Source organism: Sorex araneus, chromosome X (assembly GCF_027595985.1).
Source record: "Sorex araneus isolate mSorAra2 chromosome X, mSorAra2.pri, whole genome shotgun sequence".
Classification (NCBI taxonomy): Eukaryota; Metazoa; Chordata; class Mammalia; order Eulipotyphla; family Soricidae; genus Sorex; species Sorex araneus.
The window spans coordinates 86,172,384-86,188,501 of record NC_073313.1 but is presented as its reverse complement, the minus strand read 5'-3'; the positions used below and the strand labels follow the sequence as shown (position 1 = coordinate 86,188,501).

The window sequence follows — 16,118 nt, the reverse complement described above, 5'->3', positions numbered from 1 at the left end:
CCCCATTTCTTTTTTCATTCCCCTCTCCCCCCTTTTGTCCTTCTCCCCTTCATGTTCCCTTGTTTTTCCCTGCCCTCCTCTTCCCCTCTCCTTCCTCTCTCCTCCTCCACTTAATCTTCTTCTCCCCCTCCCTTTCCCTTTCCTCTCCCTGTCTCTCCCTCTCCCCTGCCTCTTTTTTTAATGTAGAAGTTTATTTTTTATTATTTAATTTTTTATTTTTTTTGCTTTTTGGGTCACACCCAGCGATGCAAAGGGGTCTCTTCCGAGTCAGAAATTACTCCCGCCAGCGCTAGGGGGACCATCTGGGATGCTGGGAATCGAACCCTTCAGCGGAGTGCAAGGCAAACGCCCTACCCACTATGAAATCGCTCCAGCCCCGACAAGGGATGTTTTAGATCCGAGCCCACAGCAACATGTGGCTGTGTGTCACCTAAACAGGGTTTTTTGTACTGGGAGTAAAGGCTGGGATCAAAATCTCCAAATCAGGACACCTTTCCCAGCCGCCAATCGGCAAATGTTAATGGCGAGCGCGGTCAGCGTCACGGGCTTACAGAAGCCGCCCTGAGGCAAGAGACGCAGCTCGCCCTTCCGTCCTTCTGGTTCACAGCCGGAAGAGCCGGACTAGAGAAAAAAATCTGTCTCGGTCGAAGTCAGAGGCACGTCCCGGTTCTCGTGCGCATGCGTTACGTGCGTTACGTCCGGACGTGGCTACTCGCTTCCGGTTCGAATGATCCCTTCCGGGGGAGCTCTAGCCAATGGGATTGCCGCGCTGAAGCCGGGCCACGGTTAAACGGCTTTTTCCAGAAGTCGTTGGCTCGGCATTTGGCGGCGGGAGCCGGCTGAGGATGAAGTAAGGCTCCGGCTCTCCTGTGTGGGCTGTGGGAGGTCGGGGCTGGGGGTTGGGATTCGGGAGGGAGGAGATGAGGGAAGGGCGGGCCGCGGCGGGGGGCGAAGCGTGTGTGGGGGGGCGGGGGTCGCGGAGCCCGGAAAGCGCCGAGTCCCTTTCAGGGGAGCCCTGGCTGGGCGCGCGCCGGGCCGCGGCCCTTGACTCTGCCGTAACTTCCGCAGCCCGTTAACGAAAGTGAAGTTGATCAACGAGCTCAACGAGCGCGAGGTCCAGCTGGGGGTGGCGGAGAAGGTGTCCTGGCACTCCGAGTACAAGGACAGCGCCTGGATCTTCTTGGGTGAGTGTCCCGCGGAGCGCTCGGGCCCAGCCGCCTCCCGCCCGTCTCCAGTGCAGACGCTCCCCCCTCTCGCTCGCGCCCTCGCGCCCCCGCCCTCTCGGAGCTCACACCCAGTGATGCTCAGGCGTCACTCCGGGCTCTGGTGGTGCTCGGGGCCCATATGGGGTGGGGCAGGGATGGTGCCAGGGATCGCACCTGGGTCAGCCTCATGCACGACAAGTGCCCTCCCCGCCTGCTGCGGCTCCAGACCTGCGGGCACTGCTTTCTGCTGCTTACTTTGCGGCCGCACCCGGCCGTGCCCTGGGCTTCTCCTGGCCCAAGGCAGCGGGATCGCTGGCGGGCTCTGGGGAATACACGGTAGCCAGCGATGGACCCCGACACTGGCTCTGGGCACGCAGGCGCATTGGCCACCGTACTGTCTCTGGCCCCTTGTTTCTGTGCTTTTTCCGGTTTTGAATTTTCCCCCCTCACTTCCCCTCACATTCCCTCTTTCTCTTCCCCCTCCCCATTTCTTTTTTCATTCCCCTCTCCCCCCTTTTCTCCTCCCCTTCATGTTCCCTTGTTTTCCCCTGCCCTCCGCTTTCCCTCTCCTTCCTCTCTCCTCCACTCAATCTTCTTTTCCCCCTTCCCTTCCCTTTCCTCTCCCTGTACTCTCCCTCTCCCCTGCCTTTTTTTTAATGTTAAAATTTATTTTTTATTATTTAATTTTTCATTTTTTTTGCTTTTTGGGTCACACCTAGCGTTGTACAGGCGTTACTACTGTCTCATGCACTCAGGAATTATTCCTGGCGGTTCTCAGGGGTGTGGGGCATGTGGGATACTGGGAATTGTACCTGGGTTAGCCGTGTGCAAGGCAAATGCCCTACCCGCTGTGCTATCGCTCCAGCCCCTGTCCTCCTCCTCTTACCCTTCTCATCCTCTTAAAATCCTCTTCCTTGTTCCTTCTTCCCTTCCCCTCTCCTCATTATCCTCTTTTCTTCTCCTCTTCCTCCCCTTCTCTCTCCTCCTCCTCCCTTCTCCTTCCCTAATTTCCTCTCTCCCTTGCCTTCCCCATCCCTTTCTTCTGGTCCCACTTCTTCCCTCTCTGCTTCCCCCTCCCCCTTCCTCTTTTCTTGCCTTCTTTCAAGCACTCTAACCTCTCCCCCTTTCCTCTTCCCCTTGCACTCCCTCTTCTCTCTCTTTCCTCACCCTCCTCTTCCCCTTCCCCCCTTTCCCCTTCTCCCCTTTTCCTTTCTCCTACCTCTTCCCTCTTCTTCTTTCCTTTCTCCTACTCCCCTTCCCCTACCCTTCACTCCTCTCTTATCCTTCCCCTGCCCCTCTTCACTTTCCCCCTCTTCTCCTTGCTTTGCCTGGGATACATGCCTGGCTGCTTTGAACAATCTTATGAGTCATACTAATAAACCCCTTTATAGAGGTAGGACATGGTTGAACGGGGATTTATTTTACTTTTGTGAAATGTTTGAAAGTTTTCTTTATAATCCTTAGTCTACGAGAGGTAGGGTTAATATTTCCATATTAAACTGATTTTTTGGGGCAGGGAGATAGCGGGTTAGGGGTGCAAATTATTAAACTAGGTCTGCTGTCCCCCAGCACTAAAAGCCCTGCTCACAGCATCAAGAGGTGTAGCCTTGGTGGCCCCAGAGCACTCCTGGTGGCACAGGAGGTCCCCCAAACTGCAGTGTCAGAGCAGCACCACATCCTTGGGCCTTTCAAGTGAGTTGTCTGACCTAGTATCCAGGGAATGGTCCCTGGGCTCTGTTTGGAAGGCCCACCTGAAAACATTTGATTTTGAAGTTAGCTATGGTGGATAAAGTGCGGATGACTTCAAATTTTTTTTTGTATTTTTGGGCCACAGTCAGTGGTGCTCAGGCTTACTCCTGGTTCTGAGTTCAGGGATTACTTCTGGTGGGGTTTGGGGACCATATGTGGTCCAGGGGATTGAACCTAGGTCAGCTGCATACAAGACAATCTCTCTACCTGCTGTACCATCACTCTAGCCAAATTTATATATATATATACACACACATAGGTATGCATACACATAATATATATACATATATATATATGTATATATACATATACTTATATTTATACATATATTTTGGTTTGAGGGGCACACGTGCTGTGCTCAGCGGTTAATCCTGGCTCTACATTCAGAGATCACTCCTGGGCTTGGCGGAATATTTGTGCTGGGCATCAAGGTTGTGTTGGCTGCATGTAAGGCGAGCATCTGCTATTCTATCTCTTTAACTGCTGATAATATATTTTAAGATACATTTGTGGTCTTGAAAACTAACTCCTTTTTCTAAAAAGTTTTGGTTCGGAAGGGCAGGAAAGAAAACTTCGGGTAAGGCCTTGAACTTGGCTAACCTTATTTGCATAGCACTTACCACTTATGGTCCCCTGAATACCTCTAAGAGTGATCCTTGAATATAGTTTGATGTGGCAACATAATTGAAACAAAACAAAGCATTTTAAAATCTAAAAACAGGGGGCTGGAGCAATAGCACAGCAAGTAGGGCGTTTGCCTTGCACGTGGCCGACCCGGGTTCGATTCCCAGCATCCCATATGGTCCCCTGAGCACCACCAGGGGTGATTCCTGAGTGCAGAGCTAGGAGTAACCCCTGTGCATTGCCAGGTGTGACCCAAAAAGCAAAATAAAATAAAATAAAACAAAATCTAAAAACAATTTGGGGTTTGACGAAAAATTAGTTTAGTCTGTTACTGGTTATCTTGACCTTTCCATGTTCAAACTTAAAAACTTTTTCTATACTACTGGGTGTACTGTATTCTATCAAATTGTGAGTTTAGATCCTCTGTTTTGGTAACTCATGCCTAGGCCTAGAGCCTGATACATAGTACATGCTTGGTCACGGTCACTGTCACTGTCATCCCGTCGCTCATTGATTTGTTGAGTGGGCACCAGTAACATCTCTCATTGAGAGACTTGTTTTTACTGTTTTTGGCATATCCAATATGCACGGGTAGCTTGCCAGTTCTGCCGTGCGGGCTCCATACTCTTGGTAGCTTGCCGGGCTCTCCGAGAGGGGCGAAGGAATCGAACACGGGTTGCCCGTGTGAAAGGCGAACGCCCAACCTCTGTGCTATTGCACCAGCCCTGCATGCTTGGTATATGTTTCAATTCAAATGTGATTTTTCTCTACTAGGAGGACTTCCTTATGAATTGACAGAAGTGAATGTTATCTGTGTTTTCTCTCAGTAAGTACACTTTCATTTTATGCTTTCTGGATTATCGGTGTCACTTTTCTTCCATGATAAAATTTGTTTCCTTACAAATTGTAGGCTGACTGGCATTTCTGCATAGGGAGAGCTCAATTCAAGTTTTTGCTTTAATTCTACCAAGGACATAGATTTAGAGCTCTCCCAGTATGGAAAATCCAGCAACTTGTCTTGTGGCTTCTGCTATGCTTCTATTGCATTTTTTCCTCTGTTTCTCTGTTTTGCATTGTGGGGAGTTCTTCAGGGGTTACTCCTGACTCTGCTTAGTAATCACCCTTGACAGTGGTTGGAGGACCACACATGGTGTCTGGTGCTGGGGATTGAACTCCCGTCAGGTGCATGAAAGGGAAGGGCTGTAGCACCTGTATTTTCTCTATGGCTGTTTCATTGATCTTTCATTGAGACTTGGTAAGCCTGGACCTATAGTAGAGCAGATTAAAAAACTTTTAGAGGGCTGGAATGAAAGCACATTGGATAGGGCATTTGCCTTGCACGAGGCCGACCCGGGTTTGAATCCCAGCATCCCATACGGTCCCCTGAGCATGGCCAGGAGTAATTCCTGAGTGCAGAGCCAGGTGTAACCCCTGTGCATCTCTGGGTGTGACCCAAAAAGCAAAAAAAAAGTCCCAGAGAGGTATAGTACCCCTACAATGTTTCTTTCTGACCCCCTACAAACTAGGGATAACAGCCCTTCTGGGCCCATAACTGTGACACTATACACTTAGCCAAGTCTACAGGATTTAGGAGTAAAATCCAAAGATTTAGGTAGTAGTTTGCTTTCTTTGCTTCCAGAAAAGTGTGAGGTTAGTGAGCAGACCCAATCTTCCTTGGCTGGACAGCTTAGGGGACAGTAGGTTCTGGCTCCTGCGTTGGGTACCATAGAGGTTAGAAGGCCATGGGAAAGAAACTTGGCAGTGTTGATGAGAAGTGAGCCATGGGTATAGGTTTTGGGCATCCCACTCAGGCTGAGAGCTCTGGCAGGGATAGAGGTGGCTTCCTCCCTGCTTCTGGGTGTTGGGGAAGTTCACAGTAGGTACAGCCCGTGGTTTCCATTTCTTCATTGTATCTATTCCTGGTCTAGTCTCTCATCTAGGGCTGCATCCTTCAATACCACTGGCCTGCGTACTGGTCCATGAACTGGTGGTTGAAGACCTACTGTTCTAGATGTTTTTGTCTTGTTTATATTGAGTGATGGTCAGCTAGTATGTGTATTCTAATTCTTGCTTCACAGTGCTCTTCATGAAGACCTTTTGCCATTGTTAATAATGAATTTGAAAAGTATTTTTGATTTAGATTATTTGTCTAGGATTAGTTTTGAGCAGAGTGGTTGACTGCAAGGGGTAGTGTGAGGGACTTTTGAGGGTTATGGAACTGTCTTCGGAATTTTGGAAAAGTGTGTTTTTTTTTTTTCTGGAGACTGAAAGCTAACGACAACAAAGAACCATTGGCAAATGCACTACAGAGTTTTGTTTTTTTCATTATCAGAGAATTACATTAGTAATTACAACTTGTGACAAAATGTATATAAAAGAATATAGGAAAAAGGGCCAGAGAGTTCAGTGGGTAGGGAAGCAGGAAAAACATATTTCTTTCTTTTTTTTTTGCTTTTTGGGTCACACCTGGTGATGCACAGGGGTCATTCCTGGTTCTGCATTCAGGAATTACCCCTGGCCGTGCTCAGGGGACCATATTGCATGCTGGGAATCGAACCTGGGTTGGCTGCGTGCAAGGCAAATGCTTTACCCGCTGTGTTATCATTCCAGCCCCTCTTTATTGTTTTTTGTTGACTGTGTTTCCAATAGTTTGCTATTGTAAATTAAACTATAATATACATTTTAGTATGCTGCTCTTTTTTGTGTAATTATTAATGTTGTCATGTTTCTCTCTTTTTTTTTAATTTTTTTAAAACATTCTTTTGCTTTTATGGGTCATACCCAGTGATGCTCAGGGGTTCACTCCTGGCTCTGCACTTAGGAATTTCCCTTGGCCATGCTCAGGGGACCGTATGGGATGCTGGGAATCAAACCCGGGTCGGCCGCATGCAAGGCAAACGCCCTACCCGCTGTGCTATCACTCCAGCCCGCCATGTTTCTCTTGATTTTTAACTTGTTTTCGTTTTGAGGCCACAGTAGCCTCTGTGTAAGTATTATTTCTGACGAGCTCAAGGGACCATATGGGGTGATCAAACATGGGTTGGTTTTATGCAAGGCAAGCACCCTGCCTGCTGTACTCTCTCCAGTCCCTCTTTACTAACGTTTGAATGTTACTTTCAGAGGTGTTTATATTATTGTCAGATTGTTCTCTCTAAAGGTCTTCCAGATTTCCCTCTATAGAACGTTCAATTTTTTGGAATACTAATCAGCAGTGGTTTATTATTTTAAAAATATTTGCCATTTGCTTTCTTTCTTAAATTTATCGTATTAAAGAATTGTGGTTTTCAAAGTCATTGACAATTCAATTTTAGGTATATTTCAACACCAGTCCTACTACCAGTGTTTCCATGTTCTCTCCCCATCACAACTCCTACCCCATCCATCCCTGTCAACCTGGCAAGAACATTACAAAGTTTTATTGGTTGCAGCTTAGATCTCATGTTTTCAGTTTTGCTGTTTACTTGCTTACTATTTTACTTTGCTTTTTAACTTCATCATCTGTGACATTAAACATCTTTTTATAGATCTACAGGTCATTATTCCTTTTAGTATGTTATGTAATTTGCCTGGTTTTTTTTTTTCTAGTTGTGTGTTCCTCATTTTCTTAGTAATTTTTCAAGGCTGCTTGATAGAACATGGATATTAGTTTTGTTACATCATTTCATTATGTATTGATTTTTAAAAATGTAATAATATTAGGCTGGAGAGAATACATGGATTAAGGTCTTTGCCTTGCATACCATTTTTGGCTACAATAGTAGTTCAGATTTGGGCACTTTATATGATTCCTTGAACACAGAGCCAGAAGTTGCCACTGAGCTCTCCTGGGTGTCCTTCCCCCCAAACCCCCCGCCCAAATTTGATATGTGCTAGTACTGTGCCATTATTCTTTCATGTTAAGAAGTTCCCAATTTGAGGTCTATAGAGGCCTTTTTAACCAGTTACTATATTGTTTCTTTGATTTTCATCTTGAAATAATGCTTATATTTTCTTTCTTATACTTCATGTTATTGTATTTTATAATTTTATTTCAGACTTAATACAGAAAAATTATAAAATATAAGGAATGCCACTGTATCCCCTTAGCCAAGTCCCTGAATGTTAGCATTGTACCCATTTTTTATTAATGTTTTTACCTGTTTCATGTTTTCTGATTTTGCTAAATTATCTTAGAGTCCATTGCAAGACATGATTTGTGTGTTTGGGCCATACCTGGCGATGCTCAAGGATTACTCCTTGCTCAGCCCTCAGGAATTACTCCTGGTGGTGCTCAGGGTACCATATGGGATGCTGGGGATTGAACTCTAGTCACAAGGCAAGTGCCTTTGTACTCCTCTCCAGCCCAGTACCAAAATCCTTTAGTTTTGTGTTTCCAAAAGAATAAGGCCATCAGGAAATCAACACTGATACAGAACTATTATCTAACCTTCTGGTTTTATTCAGTTTCACCATCTGTCTCATAAAATTCTTTTTTGTTTCTTGGCCATGCCCAGTGGTGCTTAGGGGCTACTCCCAGCACATGCTCGGGGTCATTCTCACTGGTGCTCAGGGGACCATGTGGTCCGGGTGATCAAACCTGAGTCTCCAGCTTGCAGTGCATTTGTACTAGCCGTTTGAGCCATCTCCCCAGCTTGCTGATAATCTCTTTACTGTAGGAGAAAAATTGCTTTATGGTCCTTGAGCTGTCATGTAAGTTATAAAAATCTCTTAGTCTTTTTGATTTTGCCAGAGAGAAAGTTCCAGGGTTAAGATGCTTGCCTTGCATGTGGCTGACCCTGTTTTCATCCCCAGCACCATAGATGGTCCCTTGAGTGCTCCTAGAATGATCCCTGAGCTTAGAGATAAGAGTAGCCCCCGAACTTCACTGGGTATTATATGATAAAACTCTTTTTTGAGGGTGTTTGTTTTTAAAGGTTTTTGTTGAGTCTCACATGTGCTATATTGCTGAGCCACATTCCTGGGACCTGTAAATTTTGTAATCATCTCCTAAATTAGAATGGAGATCAGTGCCATTACCCTCAAACTTCCTTCATGTTGTACCTTTTATAGTCTTCCCTTTGATTTTATTTCTCTATTTTTTTTGAGGCTGGGCACTTCCAGATGTGCTCAGGGTTTACACCCGGCTCTGTGCTCCATGATTGCTCCTGGTAGGGTCAGGGGACTATATGTGTTTTTTGTTTGTTTTCTGGTTTTGCACCTGATGGTGCTCATGGTTTATTCCTGGCTTTGTTGTCAGTGACCCCTTGTGTCAGGGCTCAGAGCCCATGTGTCATATCAAGTATTAATCCAGGTCTCCCACATTTAAGGCAAGCGCTTTGACTCCTGTACTGTCTCCTCAGCGCTGTTCAAGTCGATTTTCATTATTTATTTACTTATTATTTTGGCCATACTCTTCAGTGCTCAGGGTTTATTCCTGGCTCTGTATTCAGGAGTTAGACTTGGTGGTGCGTGGGGGACCTTATACTGGGAATAGAACCCAAGTAGGATATGTGTAAGGCATGTGCCCTACCCACTGTACTATTTCTCTAGTCCCTCAAGTTTATTTATTTATTTTTGTTTTTGGATGATACCCGGCAATGCTCAGGGGTTACTCTTGGCTCTGTACTTAGAAATTTTTCCTGACGGTGATTAGGGGATCATTAGCGGATTGAACCCAGGTCTGACACTTGTAAGGGAAGTGCCCCCCTGCTGTACTATTGCTCTGGCCCCTCAAGTTTATTTTTAATTTTATTTCTGTTGCTTATTATAAATGGGGTTCTTCACCCCCTATATATTTTTAAACGATTACTGTCTGTATTCAAGAAAGTGTTTTTTTGTAACTATATCCTATTTTTAACAAAAATTTTAATCATTGTAAGTAAATTTTGAATTCTTAAAATCATTATTTTAGGTTTCCTATATTATACTGTCACATCTAATCTTCAAACAAATATCGTTTCACCTTTTTTCATTTATATATTTTCTCCTAATTGTATTGGCTGCTATTAAATAGGTAAATAGTTTTTGACATCAGTTAGCTGTTTTTAGTACTTTTTGTTAAAGGTGCTAGATTTTGGCACAAATCTGTGTCTATGATTATGTTTATAATGTATTCATCAATTTTTATTTGTTCTTTGTGTTATTTGGCCCTGTCCAGTGGTGCTTGGGAACTTTTCCCAGCTCTGTGCTGGGGGATTACTTCTGGTTGTGTCTGGGGGACTATTTGGTACCAGGGATTAAGCCTTGCTGTCCTACCTGCAAAGCATATACTCAAACCCACTGAGTTTTCCTTCTGCTTGTTGTTTTATTTTTGTGACTTAAAAAATATTTTTTGGTTTTTGTGCCTCATCTGGCAATACTCATGGCTTTGTTCTCAGGAATCACTCCTGGTGGTGCTCGTGAGAATGTGTGGGATGCTGGGGATTGAACTTGGGGCGGCCATGTGCAAGACAAGCACCTTGCGAGTTTACTGTTGTTCTGGTGACACCGAGCTCTGCTCAGGAATTACTCCTGGCTCTGTGCTCTGGGATCTCCTGGTAGTGATTGGGTACATTCATTTGGGGGGTGGCATGAATTTTGAATCTTAATTATTATCACTCATTATTTAAAATTTTTTTACCTTTATTTTTAATTGAATCACTGTGAGATTGGCCCTTACAAAGCTGTTCAAGATTAGGTTTCAGTGTTCCAACACCCATCTCTCCACCAGTATACATTGCCCAGTACCAGTGTCCCCAGTGTCCCCTCCCTTCACTCCCCACCCCAGCCTGCCTCTATGGCAAGCACTTTTCTTCTCTTCACTCACTTTTTAAATGGGATATTTTCAATTATATCCTTGAATAACTTTTTTTGTCTTGTTTTGGGGTACCACACCTGTGGTTCACAGGGCTTATTCCTGGCTCTGCGCTCAGGGATCACTCCTGGTGGGGCTCAAGGGACCATACGGGGTGGTAGGGATTGAACACGGTTCGATGCATGCAAGGCAAGAGATCTACCCACTGTCCTACTGCTTTAGCTCCCTCCCCCTGTAACTTTTTATAGGCTGACCCAAGTTCATTCGTCATCTGGTTCTAGCTTTGTTTTTTATAGTCAATATTTAAGCTTTGTTCGTCATCCATTCTGAAAATTTTATTTCAAATAGTGTCTTTTTTTGTAAATAAATAGATATGGTGAGATTGTTAACATAAATCTGGTACGGGATAAGACTGGGAAATCCAAGGGATTCGGTTTCCTTTGCTATGAAGACCAGCGGAGCACAATTCTGGCTGTTGACAATTTTAATGGCATCAAGGTGAGTATAAGAATTAAGCAGGATTTGGCTGAATGTTTCTGATGTAATGGTTTGGTTTTATTTTTCCCCGGACTCTGACAGGCCCAGAGGCCACCAGAATGAGACATACAGAGTTTCAGGGGTGTGGGGAAATTGTTCCCTGGAAGCAGTTACATGGGCCTCTGCCCCTGCCAGCACCTGTTTCTTCGTCAGCATTTGCTATTCCCCCACCCACCCTGTCAGGCCTTTGTTTCTTACCTTTCCTTCCTCACCACTGTATTTCTCCAGCCCAGGAGAGTGATTCTTGGAGAATTTGTCACCGATTGCACCAGTAATAGTGGTTACTAGGACAGCATGGAATAGGGTTATAGGTTTGCATTTTAAGGGAGCCTATATTCAAATGGTGTCAAGGAAGGGATGGTTTTCAAAACATTCTTTTTTCCTTTTTGGTTCACACCCAGTGATGCTCAGGGGTTACTCCTGGTTCTGCACTCAGAAATTACTCCTGGCCTTGCTGTGGGGACCATATGAGATGCTGGGGATCATATCCGGTTTGGCCACATGCAAGGCAAATGTCCTACCCGCTGTGCTATTGCTCTGGCCCCTCAAAAATGTTTTTAAATTGGAAATAGTATAGATGATAAGAGGTATGTTAGATTTAAAGGTAAGACAACAAGTCAGACCTTGTATTGGAATAATAAAAGCTAGACATTAAGAATTTTGAGTGTCATTGCCTATAGAATTAAGTCTGTATCGGGCTGAAGTGATCCTACATTAGGTAGGGCTCATATCTTGCGTGTAGCTGACCAGGGTTTGATCTGACACCCCATATGATCTTAGCACAGCCAGTACTGTTTCAACAACCCACCCCCACTGAAAATGAATTAAGTCTATGCCTGAAAAAGGAAATGTTTCTGTTTGAAGTGAGTGATTAATTTTTTGTCATTTGTCCAGGGTTTGTGTTTCACAACAAAAGTATCAGTGTGAACTAGTCACAAAATTTCCAAGCCTTTTTTCATGTCATGACACAAATAGAGCACAAAAAAATTTTATGGCACACAGGGGTAAAATGACCGATGATGCTAGTGCACTTGCCTCAGGGGCTCCAGTAGCCCTCAGGGCATATGTGTTGCCCCGAGAGCAGAGAAAACTGCTATTTGGGAAAGCGTGCTCAAATTCACCAGCTGGGCCAACAGTGTTGGAGATTTCCCCAGAGATAGAGTTAGCAGGAAGTTGGTGTGGGTAACATAGTTTGGTGGGAGGATTGTCTTTGCTGATGGATTGGCTTTCTTTCTTAGATCAAAGGACAAACTATTTGAGTGGATCATGTGTCTAACTATCAGGCTCCTAAGGACTCAGATAAATTGGATGATGTGACCTGATTGTTTCAAGAGAAGGACTATTGGGCTCACACACCTTCAAACAGTTCACCTGAGGACTCTGAAGATGACAAACTTACAAAAAAACAGAAAAAGGGTAAAGTTTTACAAACAAAAAAGTTTCTAGGTGGTTTTGTTTTTTTTGATAAATAAGACTGTTTATTGAACCATAGGAAGGTAATTTTATTTTCTAGTAGTAAGAAAATATTCATATAACTAAAACTTTTAAGAAATAGTGACTTAGTAAAATTGTTTATGCCAAGATACAAATACACTTAGTTTTTTTTCTTTTTGGGTCACACCCAGCTATACACAGGGGTTACTCCTGGCTCTGCACTCAGTAATTACGCCTGGCGGTGCTCGGGGGACCATGTAGGATTCTGGGAATCGTACCCGGGTCAGGCGCATGCAAGGTAAACACCCTACCTGCTGTGCTATTGCTCCAGCCCTGATACTCACTTCATCTAGACTCCCCTAGATAAAAATAAATTTAAACAATATACTGAGAGGCATATATATTCTAGAAAATCTCCTAAGACATTTTCAAAGCTCATTGTTAAATTGGAGCATAAAAATTGGGATAATTTTACTCTTCATCTTATAATCTTTGCTCTTTTTTGCTGTCTTGCCTTGAATATTAATGTATTATAAATATTCAAATTATTGGAGTGGGTGATAATAGTACAGCAAGTGGGTAGGGTGTTTGATTTATACATAGTCAACCTGGGTTTGATCTCTTGCATACCATATGATCCTCTAAGCACCACCACTCCAAATTCAAATTATTTTTTTGGTGGGTGGGGGTCACACCTGATGGTGCATAGGCTTACTCCTGGTTCTGCATTTGATGTAGTGTATTCAGAAAATAAAGCAACTTTGGGGGAGAGTTGTTTATTTTTTCATTTCCTATTTGTTGCCCCCCGTTTTTTTTCTCCAGGCAAAAAGGGAATTAAAAGAAAACGAAGAAAGACAAGCGAGACGTACAGCCAGATCCACCTGTCTCCTCTTCATCACCCAGAAGCAAGATGCTAAAGGAAAACAATTCCCCTGACTATCAAAAATTCAACATCAAGAATTCTGAAGTCCAGGGAGGGGCTGAAGCAGTACCACAGCTCCCCTGAGGTCGGGACAACCTACCACTCTGGAGCAGAGGCCCGAGATAAGGAGCCCAAAGAAGGAGAAGCCCAAACACGAACACAGGTCCTTAAGTAGGAGGGAGGAAGGGAAGAAAAGAACAGGGATAGGGATAGAGATCGAAGCTCAGATGCCAGGAGGTACTCATGACTTCCTTCTAGATCTGTGCTCAGGGGTCAGTCCTGGCAGGGCTCAGGACCTGGGGCTCGGAGGACTGAACTTAGTTGCCTGCAAGACAAATACCCTGTCCACTGAACTGTCTCTCTGGCCCCAGATTTGAACTGTTATAAAAAAGCAGTTTTTCTAAATCAATTCCAGTTATTTCTCTATTTTGATATGTAAAATCTTTCGAAGCTAAATTATTTTAGTCCCTTGTATATCAATCCTTGAGGGAGATATGCTTTATATAGTCTGATGTCCTTACTCTTTTGCGGGTGAGGTAGGTAACACCTAGCAATGCTTAGGGGTTACTCCTGGCTCTGCACTCAGAGATTACTCTTGGCAGTGCTTGGGGGACCATATTGGATGCCATGGGGATTGAACCCCAGTTGGCTGTGTGCAATTCACATGCCTGACCTGCTTTACTATCTCTCCATCTCCTGATGTTTTTATTTTTTAGCACAATTTGTTGCCCTTGGGAGTATATTTGGTACTCATCAGATCATGTGTGCTAAATGGGTTCATGTATAGATCCATGAACCCATAAACCCCCAAGTTAGGATGAGAAATGTTTAAGAAATGGGAAAATATTAGACAGTTCTAGAAATTTAGTCTGTGTTGTATGACCTTTCCAGTTTGGCAGGTAAAACCATAGAGAAGTGTGACTTAAGCAGGTTTAAGTAGCATGATATAATTATGAAGCTGTTATAATAATGAAGTCTGTTCTGTTTATATTGAGATGTTGTGTCTTTTCCTGAACCATTTTCTTGGTTGATATATTTCCACATATTTTCCTTGCGGTTTATTTTAATTGAGAAATTCACACAACAAAATTCACTTTGTAAAAAAAATTTAGTTTTTCAAAATTGACTTAAAGTTGGTTTGAAATATTGTGAAGGTTCTGCTGTTAGCTTCATACATTTATATGTGTATAATTGTCACAACATCCACCACCAAAATTGTAGTGCCATCCCACCACCAAAATGACCCCTGCTGGTTTCTTCCACTACCTACTCCTTCCCTCTGATAGTCACCATTGTTTTCCTTGAGTCTAGCAAGTTTTTTATTTTTCTTTCCTTTTTTCATTTTTTGGTGAAGCAAGTAAACTTTATTATTTTTTTAATTTAAAAATGTTGTTTTGGGGTCAGACCCAGTGAAGCTTAGGGGTTGCTGCTAGCTCTGCACTTAGTAATTACTCCTCACTGTACTCGAGGGACCACTTGGGATGCTGGGCATAGAATGATGGTTGGCCCTGTGCAAGGCAAATGCTCCACTCACTGTACTGATGTCCTGACCCTGAAGCAAATTAGTTTTAATTAAAACTTGAAAAGACATGAGGGGAGAGAAAGGAAGAAATGTGTGTTCAAGAGAGAATACAGGCTTTTCCAGAGTAGAAAAAGGCAAGTAAAGAACATACAGAGAAGCAAGTGAGATACATGTTTAAGGGAGTACTCGGGCTTAAAGAGCAAGCCAATTTTGTGGTGTATTTTCTTTATTAATACTACTCCAAATTAGTAAGTAGTAATGATTGTCTTTCACTTCCTACTTAGCTCATCATCTATTCCAGTTTGTTCAGAATGACATTTCATCTTTTAAAGTAGCAGAATAGAATTCCAGAGTCAATATACTCTTGCTTCTTTAGGCAGTCATATGGGTTGGCATTTAGGTTAATTCTTATGTTTTACCTCTCATTAATTTGCTATGATCAAACAGGGTGTAAATGTCTCTAGATTAGTGGTATTTTTGTTTGTTTTTGGGTCACACCCGGGGATGCGCAGGGATCACTCCTGGATCATGCACTCAGGAATTACCATGTCAGTGCTCTGGAGACCATTTGGGATGCTGGGATTTGAACCTGGGTTGGCCTCGTGCAAGGCAAACACCCTACCCTCTGTGCTATCACTCCAGCCTCTAGATTAGTGGGATTTTGTTTGTTTGTTTGTTTTTTTGCTTTTTGGGTCACACCCGGCAATGCACAGGGGTTATTCCTGACTCTGCACTCAGGAATTACCCCTGGTGGTGTTCAGCGGACCATATGGGATGCTGGGAATCAACCCGGGTCGTCCGCATGCAAGGCAAACGCCATACGGACGTCCCCGCCAGCTTTCAAAATAGGCAAAATATTATGGTTTGCCTTGTCTTGGTACTTCATCCCTGCCAGTGAGTTAAGCTGTTTCCCAAGGGATGGCAAGTAAACGTTTCCTGTTTGTAGTTTTGCATATGTTTCTTTAGACCCTCTGTGGTCTTCCTCCCTACTGCCTGGCAGGTAGGATAGGAGACACTGCCTTTCTCCATGATCTCTAAGTACCACTGCTCCTCCACACTGAGGCGTAAACGGCGTAAACTGGTGGTACCTTACGAATACGACGAGTCTGGGATTTGGCAATAGACTGAATTTTAAGCCGCTGCCTCCTTCTATAGAGCTTATGCTTCTTCTGAGGGAATTCTAGATAGTCTTCATCTTCTTCTTGCTTGCCTTTTCTTTTTCCTTTGGGTTATATACTACCAGACTCTTCCATGTGGTCCACACCAGCAGACTTCAGTTTCCTCATCTTAAGCCAGAAGTTAGATTTTCGTAAAGATGTGGAAAAGTCACCCACTGGTTTACAGGAAGAGGCG

The 16,118-nt window shown here is 43.8% G+C and overlaps 1 protein-coding gene across 1 annotated transcript; it reads left to right on the top strand.

The window, feature by feature from the left end:
• Positions 1–785: 785 nt before the first annotated feature.
• On the top strand, positions 786–13,238 carry LOC101539939 (RNA-binding motif protein, X-linked 2). Its single transcript, XM_055121117.1, is given in 6 exon segments — positions 786–850; positions 1,069–1,184; positions 4,353–4,404; positions 10,722–10,848; positions 12,126–12,303; positions 13,144–13,238. Coding segments are annotated over 6 exon segments (573 nt in total). The 5' UTR covers positions 786–845.
• Positions 13,239–16,118: the final 2,880 nt, after the last annotated feature.